Source organism: Chrysemys picta, chromosome 14 (assembly GCF_011386835.1).
Source record: "Chrysemys picta bellii isolate R12L10 chromosome 14, ASM1138683v2, whole genome shotgun sequence".
In the NCBI taxonomy this organism is placed as follows: domain Eukaryota; kingdom Metazoa; phylum Chordata; order Testudines; family Emydidae; genus Chrysemys; species Chrysemys picta.
Genome location: NC_088804.1, coordinates 42,597,533 through 42,612,767, shown reverse-complemented (window position 1 = coordinate 42,612,767; position 15,235 = coordinate 42,597,533). Strand labels below are relative to the sequence as shown.

The window sequence follows — 15,235 nt, the reverse complement described above, 5'->3', positions numbered from 1 at the left end:
AGTCACCACCGTCTCTCCCATGGGTGAGGGCTCACTGGCGCTCTGCAGACTCCCCGGCTGGCTGAGACCTCCCCCTGCATGCAGCCTGCTGTAATAGAGATCCATGCACAGAGAGCAAACCTCAGCCCAGGAAGCAGTGGAGGGATCTGGGGAGCTCCCGTGGATAGCAAGTGCTGCCCATTCTGGGCAGTGTCTCCCCTTCTCCAGGGGCTGGGCCTGCTCCTGACCCCAGCCAGGGCCTTCGGAAGAAGTAACCAGCGCCGACATGGCTGCTCTGAGGCGGGTGGTTCCGGGTCGGACCTGCTGCCTACACAGGCATTAAGCCATTGTAACATTCAGGCCCTGGGGTCACATGGGATTGGAGTCACACACTAACCCTTTATCAGAGGGGTAGCCGTGTTAGTCTGAATCTGTAAAAAGCAACAGAGGGTCCTGTGGCACCTTTAAGACTGAGGTTCTTACCCACAAAAGCTTATGCTCCCAGTACTTCTGTTAGTCTTAAAGGTGCCACAGGACCCTCTGTTCCTATCTAACCCTTTGACACCTCATCCAGAGGTCACACTGCTCCGTCTGTCCAGGCAATTTTATGGAGAGAGCCAATGACCTCTTGGCCTAAGAGGGTGACTTTCCCAGTGCACCGCCTGCTTGGACAAATGGGGACCCTGGATCCCCACTGAAGCACTACACGGAGGCTGAATCCAATAGTGTCCACATCTTCTAGTCCCTGAACCACCCCCTGCGTGCTGGGCTGCGTGTGGGCTTCTCCAGCTGACAGCCTCCCAGCACCACCTCAGCCACAGCAATGCCAGAGGAAACTTCCCCAGAGGACGAATCTATCCCTGGCTGTGCCGGCCCAGCCCCAAGCGCTGTCACCGTCAACAGGACGGGCTTTTTATAGGCAGTGGACACCAGACGCTGTAGCTTTGGCAGCTTTGCTCTCTCCCACTCTCTGCAAACACATGGAAGAGCAGGGCAAAGGAACAGAGCAGCCCGGGGCTAGCAGCATGGCCTGGGTGCTCTCGTAGGTCAGTAATAGCACTGAGTCAGAGATGGGAGCGAAAGCTCTGGCCATGGCAGGACGACAGCCTTTGCTACAGTAATGTAGAGAGGTTGCTCTTCATCTCTCCCAAGGAAGGCAGTCACTGTTGCAGAAGCCCCTGCTAAAGCCACTCTGGGGAACGGCCAATACACAGGAGCTGCCGTGGAAGCGAGGAAGCTGGGATCAGTGTTAATGCAGAACATTAACAGTGGGTGCTGGGAAGTGGAGGAAGTCTGGCTTTTAGGGGAATTACAGTTCTCTTAATATTTCACCACATCCATGCTGGTGACTCCTGAACAGGTCTGTGCATTAGGAACCAGGACAGAGGGCTCATGATTTCTAGAACTCCCGGGGATCTCACCGCTGGGGACTGGCGCACACAGACAGTAAGAGGAGACACCGTCGTGCACTAATCTTAGAGCTCGGCACAGGAGCTAGGCAGGAATCCCTGCAGGGGAAATGAATTCCTAGCTCACCGTTACGCTTTCATTAGCTTTTGCCTAGACATGGAAGTTTACCTTATGAGTTATTAGGCTCCCAAGAGCCACACCTTGGGTTTTACTGCCTGCAACATCTAGAGGAAATGTTTCTCGTAACCCTTCCCCGTGACTCAACGCACACAATCAGAGCCTGAACTGCTGCTATCTGGAGATCACGTCAGAGATCCCCAGAGAGTTCAGTAAGTTGCTGTCTGAGAGCACATTATGCTCGCCAGGCTTGGGATGGGTGTAGTGGGCAGGACCCCTGGGTCTGGAGACACTTGGGAGTTTCCTTGCTCTGTGGCAGGAGCCAGTGTGTTGACTGTAGGCTCCAGGGATAATGCGTGAGGGTCAGTCTGCGAAGAGGTTGCATGGAGGTACCTGTGGCACTGCTGGGGGCAGGGAGGGAGGCTTACCTCAGTCGCTTTCTCACTGAGCCCACGGAGCAGCACCACCACCACATGGACGGCAGCTCTTCGGACTTCAGCCTCGCTGTCTGTCTTAACTACAGCTGTCAAACAGGAGGTCACCTGGCAGGGCGAACCGGGGCGAGAACTTTGTTAGTGTATGCAGCGCCTTTGCCACACTCCATCGTCCCCACCGCAGTGTCGCTGGGCTGGACTGGGCGGGGGTGCAGTCAGGAACCCATCAGTACACCCACACGTGACGTGGAAAACGTATCAGTGATCGTAACATGCAGATCCACAAAGGCATGGCGTACACACAGCAGGAAAAACACCACAGTAACAGCCCCCAGGGCCTGCCCACCTGCAGCTCCAGAGCGGGCAGGAGAACTTGGGGCAGAAACAAGCCCATGGAAACCAAGGCAGGCCTGGCCCAGCAGGCTAGAGCGCACCCCATGACATGGGTCTTTACAGAAGCTGCAGGCAAAGGGGGCTGTGTCAGGAGTGGAAAGAAGGGAAGCCCCACGTCATGCTGCTCTCCTGCCTTTTCTGCCAGCTGAGGTATGGGGCTGCTCATTCAGCGTTCCCTGCTGATGTGGGGGATGACGTCCCATTGCCTGCGATTCCAGGGGATGGGACGGGGGGAAATCCTCTTGACAATTTCAGAAGACCTCTGGCCTCTCAAGCTGGCTCTCTACATTTTCAAACCCAAGTGCCTAAAGTTAGACTCCTAAATAAAAGTGACGAATTCTCAAAGGTGCTGAGCTCCTGAGACTTCAGTGAGAGCCGGCTCATTTAGCACCTTTACATAGGTCAATTTGTGGCCTAAATGTGGATTTGGGCACCTAACTTTAGGCAGATTTGATTAAATGTGCAGATGCCTCTAGGCTCCCCATGGATTGGGAGGGGCTTTGCTCCTGTGTTGTCAGGGCAACGGGGGCTGCAAAGCTGAGCTAGGACCCAGGAAAGCAGCAAAGACTGTGTGAGGAGAAAGCTGTTGTATAACAAAGGATTCTAAGCACGGCCCAGTCACGTAGTCCCGCTCCTTAGAAGGGTTGAGAAGGAATGCTACTTGCCTAGGCATTTATTAGGTACCTCATGGCCTCTGAATTGCTCACTGCCACAAGACTGATTTGGTTCATCTATTCCCTTGTTTGGGCATTGGCATCCACGATGTCTGCATATCTCTGGGCCAATGGATGGTACTGCCATTCCCTCCCCTAGGAGGCGGCGCTCTCAGCAGCAGTGCCAGATATCATGGGTCGTAGGTAAACACTGGGTATTTTATTATTAAAAACCCCTGTCGGACACTGCAGATGATTATGACCCAGAACGGGTCCCGAAGAGCCTGTAATACAGACTGACCAGCCCAAAGGGTGTGTCGCTGGTATCAAGTAGGTGAAATGGGGGGCACAAATTGCTTGAGTGAGACTTCCTGGAACAGCTACATCTAAAAACCTGTGAGCAGAAACTGTTGCCCAAAAGGAAAGTGCCTCATGCAGAGAACCTGGGCAGGCCTGGCCCACTCCTTTAGAGAGGAGTGAATCTCCAACTGGAGGAGAGACACTTCACTGGCACAGGGATTCGCCGTGCAGACTGCGTGTTGCTCTGCTGTTAACAGGCAGGCAGAGTTGAAAGAGCCTAATTAGATAATCAGGAACAGCAGGGAGAGTTCGCACAGCTAGCATGTTCCTGAAATAGCTGACATGCGGTGCGTTGGCATCTTGTCAAACGCTGTCACTACCAGATCGATGCGTGAGCAGAAGCAGGAGGGAAATATTCATGACATCTTTCTGACGGTCTTGCAGAAAGGCGTGCTTGCCGGCTGCTTGCGTGCACTCTGCTTTGGCATGGCTGCTGACCTCACGGCTTCTAGCCACACCAATGCATCTGCTTGCCTCGGACGCTAGCCGGTCCCCCAGAAGCATATGGGCTAAGAAGGGTTTATCAGAGCAGCCTGTGAACAAGTGGTGGGAAAACTGTCTCAGCAGTTCACGGGCACAGGTGGGCCAGCAGAGAGCTGAACAGCAAAGTCCTACAAATCCCATCCCAGTTCACGACCCGGTGTGTCTCAATAGCCCCGCTAGGTGTGCTCTTGTTTCGAATCATGCCTGGGAGCATGACCTGCCTTCCTCCTCACATGTGCTGCAATAGTTCCTGGGAGATTTTAACCCACCTGCCTCCCGCTTTGGGGCAGAGACAGACCCAAATCCCCAACATCCAGTGCACACTGCACCTGTGCCTAAAGCTGTTCTCCTCCAGTAGATCCCAGCTTTGCAAAGCACGACCTGACATTAACAGACATGCTCCACTTTCCGTGGCTGGTTGGCGCCATTTCCAAACAGAATGGAAAAAGAGCATCAGCAATTCGTATCAGTATGAGAGTATCAGCCATTTGTTCAAGGACAGTGCCTAGTCCCCCCGCACCCTGGAGAGTGCATCTCACAGAGGGGCTGGCTGCTGCAATGCCTGCTGCAGAGCCAGACGGGACTTACACAGCAGCAGCAGAGGGACTGCACCAGACCTGTCCACATACTTCTTCAGGCCAGAGACTAAGGGCTCAGGGAAGAATGGAGCTGGAGCCAGGGCTTAAAGTGATCTGGAAGCACCCACAACAGGCCTGCGCTAATCTCACACAATTGTAGGGCTCTGACAGCTTGTCAGGCACATTCATAGTGCCCACTCACTCACCAGTGGGGGGCAGGGTGGGGGGCTGTGACCCTGCAGGACTCAGCCCTAGTGCAATCTCTGGACGGAGCTCCTCAGCCCTTCAATCCTTGGACCACCTTGAACACAGAACGACTGGAGCTCTACCCGAACAGTAACAAGATCCCCCCGGCTTCCCAGCCCAGGGACTATCTGCCCCAGTGATTCTTCTGAAGCTGGCGGGGAGATGGGAGCCTGCTGCCTAGCACTGTGTGGGAAGGCACAGCCCAGGTTTAAGCCAACACGGTGTTCATATGGGACCATCGAGCTCACAGGGTGTATTTCTACAGAAACCCTGGAAAAGCAGCTTCTTCGAGCACTGTGGGAATGCTCCGGCCCCCAGCCTAAACTTGGTGTCTCCGCACTGCTCCCAGCCCTTACACTTACATCCAGAATTCACGCAGGCTGGCACCAACCCAGCCAATCCCTAGGAAGAGCCCGTGCTGGAAAGCAACTCACGAGCAGAGGGGATTGTAGAGAGCCTCCCGCGTCTGCAGCAGTGCTTCCCCCTTCTCTGCAGCACTTCCACCTGCCTTCGGGTCTGAAAAGGGATCAGACCAACTGGGCACGGAACAGAGGTGACCTCTTGTCCTCTGGCATGTGCTCACACCTCTGCCTGCCTCAGCCACATCCTTCTGCTCACTCAGCGGGGATGGTGCTGATCTCCGCATGCCTGATGTCTATCGCTTTTAAACTCATTAACAGTCTGCTCATTCAAAGGAGCATTACTGCAGGCCCCATCTCTGTAAACCCGGCGCTGCCTAGTGACTGCGCTGACACGTCTCTGTGGAAACCTACAGCGCGTGCCACTGACCATGTGGGGCTGACGGTGCCCTGCCAGGTGGGCTCATTCATCAGCATTTCCACAGCACTCGTCGCCATAGTACCGGAGCGGCTCACAATGATATGGCCCCTCCCTGCTCCTGGGTGGTGGTTCTAAATCACATTCATTTCTGTCAGCCCAACACAATGCCTTGGGAGAAGAGGCCCTGAAGACTGCAGTGCACTATTCCAGGCACCTCAGCTTCCGAGTAGGTAAAGCAGCATCAGCACATGGTATAGGCCACGAGGAGGAGAGATTCCTAGTTCTCAGCACCCTGGGAGACTACAGCTCAGCTCAGTATCATCCCGGACAGGTGCCCTGGCCTTTAATATGGAGATGCTGGATGCAAAGAATGTGTGTGAAGGGGAGGAGAGGCTGGAGCATGGCACGGGCTTGATGGGCAACACTTCCATTTCAGCAAAGGCACCAGGGAGCTTCGCTTTTATGCAAATGAGGTTGATCCCTGGGATCCCGGCTGGTTGCCAGGCCCACCCTCACTATCTCTCTGGGAAGGCCGTGGCATCACTGGGCTGCCAAACACGCCTGAGCCCTGTGGTCAGAGAGGGCACCTCATGGACACTGCTGAGCAGGCAACGGAACTGCTACAGAGCTGCACCCAATGTCCTCATCTCTTGTCCACGGAGCTAGTCACGGGGCTCTAAGCTGCAGGAACATGGCTCTGTTATTTATATTACCACAGCGCCTTGGGACCCAGTCATGGAGAAAGGACCCATGGTGCTAGGCACTGTACAAACACATGGTCCCTGCCCCAAAGAGCTTACAGTCTCTAGTGTAGCAGTTCCCAAACGAGGGAGGGGGAAAGGAGTATACAGCTGTCTGGTCACATGGGGCTGGCTCTTCTACTCCAATATAATAAAGACTAGCAGCTGGATACAGTGAGAAACACACGAGCAAAATATTTAATGTTATTTTCATGTACGTGACTAATCCAGTTACCACAGAGGTGTGAGAGCACAACTGGAAGGGCGGTGAGGGCTGGTGACGGCAAATGGGAAGGGAAGGAAACCCACAGCTCCCCCGATCCTCGTGTGCAAAGGGTGCTAACGTGGAATGACATTTGCCAGTTCACTACTTGATCTGTGTGAAAGTGTTCTTCACACCTGCCTACAGAGAGGCCATTGTTGGTTTGTTTGTTCCTAAACAATTAAAGCCCTGGACCATGCACACACCTGGACGGCACGTGCCTTCCAGAGAAAGGAGTGATGTGTGGGAAGGGAACAGCTCTGGGAATGGCCTGTTTGCAGACACACTGGCTGTACAAGCACAGTCTTCTGGGCCTCGGCAGCGGTCATGGCTGAGTGAGTGACACGGTGTTCCTGGGTTTAGTGCCAGAGTAGCAGGTTCACTGCCTCCAACACACCAAACAGTTACAATCAGCCAGGGAAAAACGAGAAACTCACCTCTGGCCCTGAAAAAACTTCAAGGGAGAACAGCAGCTGGGGAAACTCCACCTTTGTTGTGCCTCTGATATAAACGCACCTTGCCTAAAGCCTTTCATCAAAGTGCACAGACTGCAGCACCCCAGCCACTAGGATCAAACTGGCACTGAATTCTCCTCTTTTGCAGCAACGAAAAGCATAATGAGATGCTATTAACTGGGAGGAGGTGCCTGTAGCAGGTACAAAATATGCTTTAAGGTCTTGTACTACAGTGAAATTATTAGAGGCAGGGCTGGTAGTCTGACACTTCCCATTATAAGACCCTGTTTTCAGTTGCCAAACTAACTATTTGGGCTGAAATTTTCCATGCCAGGGGTCTGCCTCAGACTGAATTAAAGTACCAACAAAAATGGTTCAGCTGATTCAGAGAACAAGATTAGGGAAAAATACATTGTTTTGCCCATGTTTAAAATATTCTTTCCGTTGTTTAATTGAGAAGCTATATTGCCTCCACGTCTGACAGCAAGGGCTTGAAACAGGGCAGGGATGGTGGCTTCACCCAGTGGCAGAGCTGGGCACGCTGCTGTTCCTGTGAAATGCCGCCCAGATTTGGTAAAGTGACAGGCCACTGGAAATGCTCAGTTTGCACATGCTCTGAAGATTCTGTCTGCACTGAGCATGCTCCAGTTCAGGGCCACAGAGGCTGAACAGGACTTTCCCAGTAACTGTTGTTCCCAGCTGCCGGGGAGCACTGTGGTGCTGGGTACCAGACTGACAGGGAGACTCTCTCCTGTGTTTCCAATGATCCACCTGCCAGGCAGGCTGGAGGAGGAAGCTGCCTGACTTGAATGCAGAGGGAACAAGAGCTGAACATGTGAGAGGGGCAGCAGAGGGGGCAAGACTGGGAACTGGGGAGTGGGAAAACAGGTGAGTGGAAGACAGATTAGACAAGGAATCTAGGGGCAGGGATGACTAGGACTGGCTAGGCAAGGAGTCGGGGGGGGAGGGAGAAACGAGACTGAGGTGAAGAGTCAAGGAAGAGTGACTGGGAACTGTGGGGGAAGACACTGGGGACCAGGAGAGGGGGAAAGGGGTAGGGAGAAAACTGAAATTAGACACGGTGTCAGGGGTGGGAGACTGGGATGAGGCGCCAAGGGAGGGAGACTGGGAACTGGGACTCAGAGGGTGAGCTGTATTCTGTATTCAGAACCGGACTTGAACAGCATGCAGTAAATAGGACCTGGAGTCACACACCAGACAATGAGGATAAAACAATCTCGAATAGCTGCTCATTCAGCATGCACCATCCATCCCATGCACTGAATGAGGCAGGGTCCTATGGAAACAGCAGCATGGGGTCACCTAATTAAAGACTATGTTATAATGCATACATACAAGGGGGCCAAATCAAGGTTACAGGCAACCTTGATTCTGGCATTTCTTAACCTGAGTGCTTGACTCTGCAACCTTTACATTCTTTTGCATGTATAATATATAAACAGACAGAAATGGGAGCTCCCGAAGACCTGCATTCAAAGGACATACTGCTCTCAGGGTATAAACAGGCCTCCTCATTCCCATCTCAGCCAGCACAAACTGTTTCTAAGACTAGGAACCTAAAAACGCACCTGCAAGATATGCAGCAGCCCTAGGAAGGCTCCTCCTCCACCGATCCCAGGCCTCCACTCTGTGGGAGAGGGGTCGGCAGGAAGGCACCTGTCCTGGTGTCATTAAGGCTGCTCTCCAGTGGCAACAGATACAGCTAACGTGTCTATTATATAGGGGAGATGTACAGTGTCGATACCTCCTGAACCACGGAGCCCAGCTGGAAGTGAAGTCTCTGACACAGCTCCCCCAAGTTGGACAGACTGCTAGCCCTCAGGGTGCTATCCGGGTCTCTTGCTCCTCTCAGGAAGGCATGAATCAGAGGAGCTCTGTACTGGCAGCTCATGTCCCCTGCAGGAGAGAGAAGAAGAAAGCACAGGTTTCAGGAGATTTGACAGGTTTCAAAAGCAAATAGTTTAAAGGCGTCTGGGGCTTTCACTCTGCAGCGCGTGTTCTCAGCCAGTGCCATTTCCAGTACCGGCTGAGGGCCGACTCCATCAGGAGACGCTTCAAACGATAGTCCTGGGTCTAAAGCGCCTGCAAATTGAGCACTTGTCTGTCTGATGACCTTCTCCCAGGCACTTAAGACAAGCAGCGTCGCCTCTGGGCATAGGTTTCGCACACCTCTCACATGACTTAAACCCCTGCGACAGAGGCCTGCCCCGGTGTCTGGGGAAAACGACCCCCCAAACTAAGCGTAGCTAACTATGAAACTACAAACTACTGTAACTATAACGCTGTGAAACTATTTACAACTAAGAAAAGGGGAACCACTAGGTAGGTACTTGTGAATGCAAGAGCCTGAGCTGCTCCAACGATTGTCACGGGCAGTACGAAGGAACTGAGCAGGTGGCGGGTCGGCAGGGACCTAGAGACACTGCCATGAAGGTGCCACTCCAGGGGGCTCCGCAGCCGACCCGATGGGTACCGCTAGGGGAAAAACCTTCCGACGATCATGCATGCAGTGTGCGCACACCTATTGGAATGTGCATGAGCAATCACTCAAAGAAGAATGAATGGTTCAGAGTGGACAAAGTGGGCACTGTTGTCTAGTCCTTCATACTACGAGGGCAAGGGGACGCACACAGCTGAAACACACCAAAATTTAAAGCTGATAAAAAGGTTTTTTTTAATAAAAAATGTGCCAAGCACAGTTATCGTGCAGGACTAGCTGCCACAAGATACCACAGGCTCAGCAGCAGTCACACAAAGATTTAACATTTCTATGAACAAGAAGAACATCCACTATTACAATAGGCAGGATAAACCCGGACTTTGCTGCCAGACATAAGCCAGCCACATTCTCCATAAGCCCACGCATTCTCCAGTTCTGAACAGCAGATGGCTTGTACCAAGGACTGGCTTCGGTAACAGAGGACCAGAGGTGGGGTGTTCTTAAGAGCGCTTCTCAATGCATTTCCAAGTCATGCTTAACTTCACCTCTCTTTGGAGTCAAAGTGATTCCCTCCCAGTTCAGACAGCAGCGCAGAACACAGCGTGTTATTGTGATGTTGCAACCCATAATGCTTTATAGAAATATGCTTTGAGTGTAAATCTGACATAACTGGAATATGTTTTATGCTAGATATGCCATGTAACAGATCTTTGCAAAGGTTATGATCTACTGAATATATTCATCCTATTTGTAGGCATGTATCATTTTTATATCTGAAGTTATGAGCGTTGGCTCTATGCTTGTATTTAAAGTGTTTGCTGTAGGAAGCACATAAGGCAGATTTGGTCAACATAGTGTGAAGGGGTTATTCAAGTAATTGGGAGTACTTAACTAGCAATGGACTTTGGGAGACGCCAATCCACATCTGAGCTTTCTTGGGAATGTTCAAACTAACATGTAAACAATGGTGTTGGCCTGCAAAAAGCGGAATCATTCATAGACATGAGACTTGCCCAGGTGGCTACAGACTCCATCTTGTTACTGTGATTTTGCATAAGAGAACAAAGGGGTTTCCGCCCACAAGAGAAAGAATATAAAAGGCCCCGGAAACCCCTCCATTTTGTCTTCAGCTGGCTCAAAGATAGCCTCTCCACCCCAAAGAGATGCTTGAAAGAAGCTGGAACAAAGGACAGTAACTACGGGGGTGTGAGTGATTGCTGGACCCAGACTAGGAAGGAGTCTAGTCTGTGAAAGAAGCTTATTGGAACATCTCTGAGGGTGAGATTTACCTGTATTTAGTTTCCTACTGTATTTAGGCTTAGACTTGCGTGTTTTTGTTTTATTTTGCTTGGTAATTTACTTTGTTCTGTCTGTTACTACTTGGAACCACTTACATCTTACTTTTTATATTTAATAAAATCACTTTTTGCTTATTAATTAACCCAAAGCAAGTAATTAATTCCTGGGGGAGCAAACAGCTGTACATCTCTCTCTATCAGTGTTATAGAGGGCGAACAATTTATGAGTTTACCCTGTATAAGCTTTATACAGAGTAAAATGGATTTATTTGGGGGTCTGGATACCATTGGGAACTGGGTGTCTGGGTGCTAGAGACAGGAGCACTTTCTAAGCCATTTTCAGTTAAGTCTGCAGCCTTTGGGGGACATGGTTCAGACCTGGGTCTGTGTTTGCAGCAGGCTAGCATGTCTGGCTCAACAAGACAGGATACTGAAGTCCCAAGCTGCCTGAAAACAGACATAGAGGTAGTCTCAGCACATCAGGTGGCAGTCCCAAGGGGGTCTCTGTGATCCAACCCGTCACAGTTGTATCAAGGTCACACAGCCTGGACTGCTCACTGGCATCCTCCAATTCTACAGACAGACTTCAGCCAGTTACTAGTAGGGTTAACACCACTGCAGAGTTCTGGGAACACCATAAACTAAAGCAATTGTGCCCTCGCACTACATGGTTGGCCATCTGTAACATTTTCTCTGTCCATTACATTTTCAAACAAGCCCCTTCGTGCTGTCTCATTCTGCCTCTCACATTTTGGAGGAGCTCCCTGGAAACATTGCAAAGCTACTTCATGATCCCCCTTCAAATCACTCCTTAAAACTCTCCTTTGCTGGCACATCTACAAACACTTGACAATGGGTCGGCTGCTGGATGTGCTGAGACGACACCGGTCATGCTGATCAGCACTGTCTCCTTGTATTTCCCTGATTCTGTCTTCATCTGTTTCTCTTGTCTTATACTTAGGACTGTCAGCTCTTTATTTTGTGTCTGTACAGTGCCTAGCACAAAAGGGTCTTGGTCCAGGACCGGGGTCCCTAGGCACTACGCTAATACAAATAATAAATAAAAGAATGCTATGTTCTTTGTTCTGGAATTCACACACTGTACCATGCAGCAAAGAGGTCGATACCCCTGGAGGTAACCGTGTAGGGTTTTCGCTGCCCTGGTCAGCAATGGTAGGCTGGCATTGCCCTGGCCTTGCACTGAAAGGCCCATGCCATTGAGGGAAAGCGAATTACTATGGCTCTCTCTTGCTAAAGCCAGTGACAACACCAGCCGGTTGGTGGATTAGTTACTGAATGAACAGAGCAGCTTCCCCTCCCCCTGCAGAGCAGGGCGGATAATCCCTGACTAACCAGAGGAAATGTCTCCCCTGACATAGCTGTGGCAGATTTAATGTGCCTGTGATGAAAACTCACTGCAATGAATGATGTAAATCCTTCAGGAAACTTCAGAGAGGGAAGGGAAGAGCTTTTCCCCCCACTTGCCCCATCCGAAATGGGGCTTGTTGATAAGCAGGGTGCAGCCACAGTGATTCAAAGTGACACACACACCAGCATCAGGTTACACAGATTCTGTTCGCTTTTCTAGTACTTTCAGCCGGCTAACAGATCTCAACTTGCCTTGAACTATCTGCTGCCAGGCGCCAGAAGCAAAAATGCTACTTTATAATAAGGCTGAGACAAGGAGCTAAAGGTGGTGCAAACAAGCACTCATTGGATGGGAAGTGTGCGCCACACGGTCTGAGGCAGTGGCAACTGTCACAACAGCCTGCAACCAAGGGCTCAGCCCTGACCTCGGATAGAAAAGTAGCCTAGCGCTGCATCTCCTGTAGAGTCCAGCACCACAGGAGATTTTTCAACCAAGCAGTGAGATGCGCCTGCTACCAAAGATGAGAATTCAGCCCTAACCGAGCAGAATATAGCGCAAACGGTTTCTCCTCCGAGTCAGCTAAGTCTGTCCCATAATTGACACCAGCTGGGTTACAGCAGGAGGGGGAAGGGGAGAAGTCACCATTTAATTTGTCTATGCTGCATGTGGATCCACAAGATTTTCACCTCCACCGCCTCCAAGCCAAACAAGGGAGTGTGCAGTACGGTACAGAATGAATGGCATGGTCCCTGGAAATAAACCCAGATTTCCACAGTCACCAACTGACTGCGTTTCCCGACTGACCCTTCTGTCGGGGCGGGGCTGGCCTGGCCAGCCAATTACTGAGGAACAATTCATCAGAGTCTCTGCTGCTGTAGAAATCTGGTTGATTGTCTCACACTCTGGGGCTTTTATGCCAGAAATGTACCTCCCTCTGCACCGGTCAGCTCTTGGTAATTTGTCATTGCAACTACCAGCACCACCGGGAGGGGGAGGGGATGGTTTAAATTGTTTATTCCTTTTGATAATTTTGCATCATTGTCCTACTAGCCTTGTCTGTGATTTTCTGGTACTGTCGTCATCTAGTGAGTGGCCAGTTGTTGGCTGGACAGGGCCACCAGGAGGTGCCCAACAGTATTCTGCTGGAGCCATGATTAGCTGAGAGGATCACAACCCGGAGCCCTGGAGCCATGGTTACTGCAGCAGCAGCAGAGACAGAGATAATCTATTTGTAACCAATGACAGCCATAAATTCAGGGTATAATATCCTGCTGAAGGCAACGATCAACTGATTGGACTTTTCTTCTGTATTGAGGCTCCCGTTCCAGCCCAGAGTGCTACAGTTTAACCTGCCATGAAAATCGTTTTCCATTGTCTTGAGGGCAAATGGGAAAGAATGATGTGTCCTCTCGTTCCTCTGGAGCTGCTGGGAGGCTGAGAACTGGCTCACTGGCTGCCTCCGCACTGTGCACGTACTACCAGTGTTAAACCTCCTTCATGCTGAAGCAAGCTCTCGGTCTTGATGGGACATGTGAGTGCAGCATCACTGGATGGGCAGGCCATATACATTTCTACAGTCCTCCCATAGTTCTGCTTTCCTGGTTTGCGCACACGCAGCACCGAAATCCATATTTCTCAGTGTCCCATGCACTTTGGAGAACATTAGGCCATTACTGTTCTTATCTGAGAGAGTTCAGATCCCTGGTCACCTGGATAGGCACAGCCTGAGCAGGGGTAGCACAAGCTTCCCACCAGTTGCTCCCCAGACCTACTCTTAGATCTCAAATCTGAACAGAAAGACCTCAACTAGAGGCAAGAAAGATTCAGTCTTCATGGCTCTTCAGCGCTTGGCTTCTCTGCCAAGGGTGACAATTAATGTCATTTGTAATGTGAGCACTTGTGCACTGAGACCAACCACTGGCTACCAGCTGGTAACAACTTTTGCTCCCGACCAGCCAGCTAAGGGTATTCCGTTCAGCACTGCAGTGACACACCCCATTAAGGCAGACAGACCATGCCGAGTATTTCAAAGTTACAGGAGCCCAACATGCACCCATGGCTGCACTGCTGGAAGGGACAGTTTATGCCACCAGCCGCGCAAGAGCCCCATGGAGGCAACTGCAAATCAGTTTTCACCCTGTTTAACAAACAACAGCCCCAGTCCACGCCATTTGCTTCAGATTAGCAACCACGTGGGAAGAGTCAGACACTACTGTGGTGGGCACAGCATAAGAACCTAAATGGAGTTAATAGCCTTTGGCTAAGCCAAAGTTCTACTTCTGAAGGGATCGTTACAACACAGGAAATGCCCTTTGCCAGGGATGTTCCTGCTATAAAAATCATCACGGAAAGAATTCACGTGTATTTATTTTTGTTGAGAGAGGTTGGGTGTAGTCTCAAGCGGCCTGTCCATTTCTATTGGATCAGCACCACATACATTAGCTTGGTTACATTAGATGCTTCAAATCAGTATTAGGTAAAAGAGATGTTAACACAAAAATGTTACCGGCATTTGGATTTCATATTAAAATACAATATTCTTCTAATGGCTAATATTAGTTCTTGTACAGACTGGCAAACTCCACTCAGCTACAGTCATTTGATGTGATCAGAGCCATGCAAGTACTCTTCCCTACTCCACAGGAGACCAGGGCCGATTGTGCTGTAGGATTGTCTCCCTGGAGGAGATGGAGGAGTTCCAATTCATGGCAAAGTTGAGAAAAAAAGATTGAGATAAAAAGGTGGGTTTGAAATGCTGGATAAACTCTTCAGAGTGTTGCAATACGCACAATTTAAAGACATATCGTTTAATTTAATTTGGTCTATAAATACTCAAGCTAGTCAGCACATGCCAAAGAGTAAATGTCCCAGGGACTGTAACGGTAAAGGAGCGTAGTCTGGAAGAGACGGCTGAGAGCCTGGCGACATCACAGCTTGCCCTCCAACCCCCAATCTCAGTAGCCCCTGTGGTGCTCTCCTTGCAGTGACACACGATGGCTGAGGCACCCAATGTGCCAGTCACAACAGAGCCCTGTTCTGCCCAGGTTCAACAAGGGGCATTGCATCTTCTACCCAGGACGAAGGGCTGCGGTCTAATGCCAAGGAGCCGATCCCTCCTACGTGGCAGGTCCCCGACGGACGGCAGAGACAGTCACCTATGAATCCCAGCCAAACAACTGAAGTCAGAGTGGAGGTTGCAGAGACCACTTTAAAACAT

The 15,235-nt window shown here is 50.8% G+C and overlaps 1 protein-coding gene across 17 annotated transcripts in view; it reads right to left on the bottom strand.

Annotated features, from left to right (window-relative positions):
- Positions 1-15,235, bottom strand: part of TANGO6 (transport and golgi organization 6 homolog) — a 94,827-nt gene that overhangs the window by 9,406 nt on the left and 70,186 nt on the right. For 14 of the 17 annotated variants that reach the window (XR_010592634.1, XM_065567397.1, XM_065567394.1 and 11 more), the window contains 2 exons: positions 8,656-8,807; positions 1,935-2,048 (listed from right to left, as the gene is read on the bottom strand). Coding sequence is in view for 15 of the 17 variants with exons in the window: in XM_065567397.1 (XP_065423469.1) it covers positions 1,935-2,048; positions 8,656-8,807 (266 nt within the window). In the remaining 2 variants the exon portion in view is untranslated. Of the gene's footprint in view, positions 1-1,934; positions 2,049-8,655; positions 8,808-15,235 lie in introns of those variants that run through there. The other 3 variants (XM_042852047.2, XM_065567395.1, XR_010592633.1) reach the window with 2 other exon arrangements.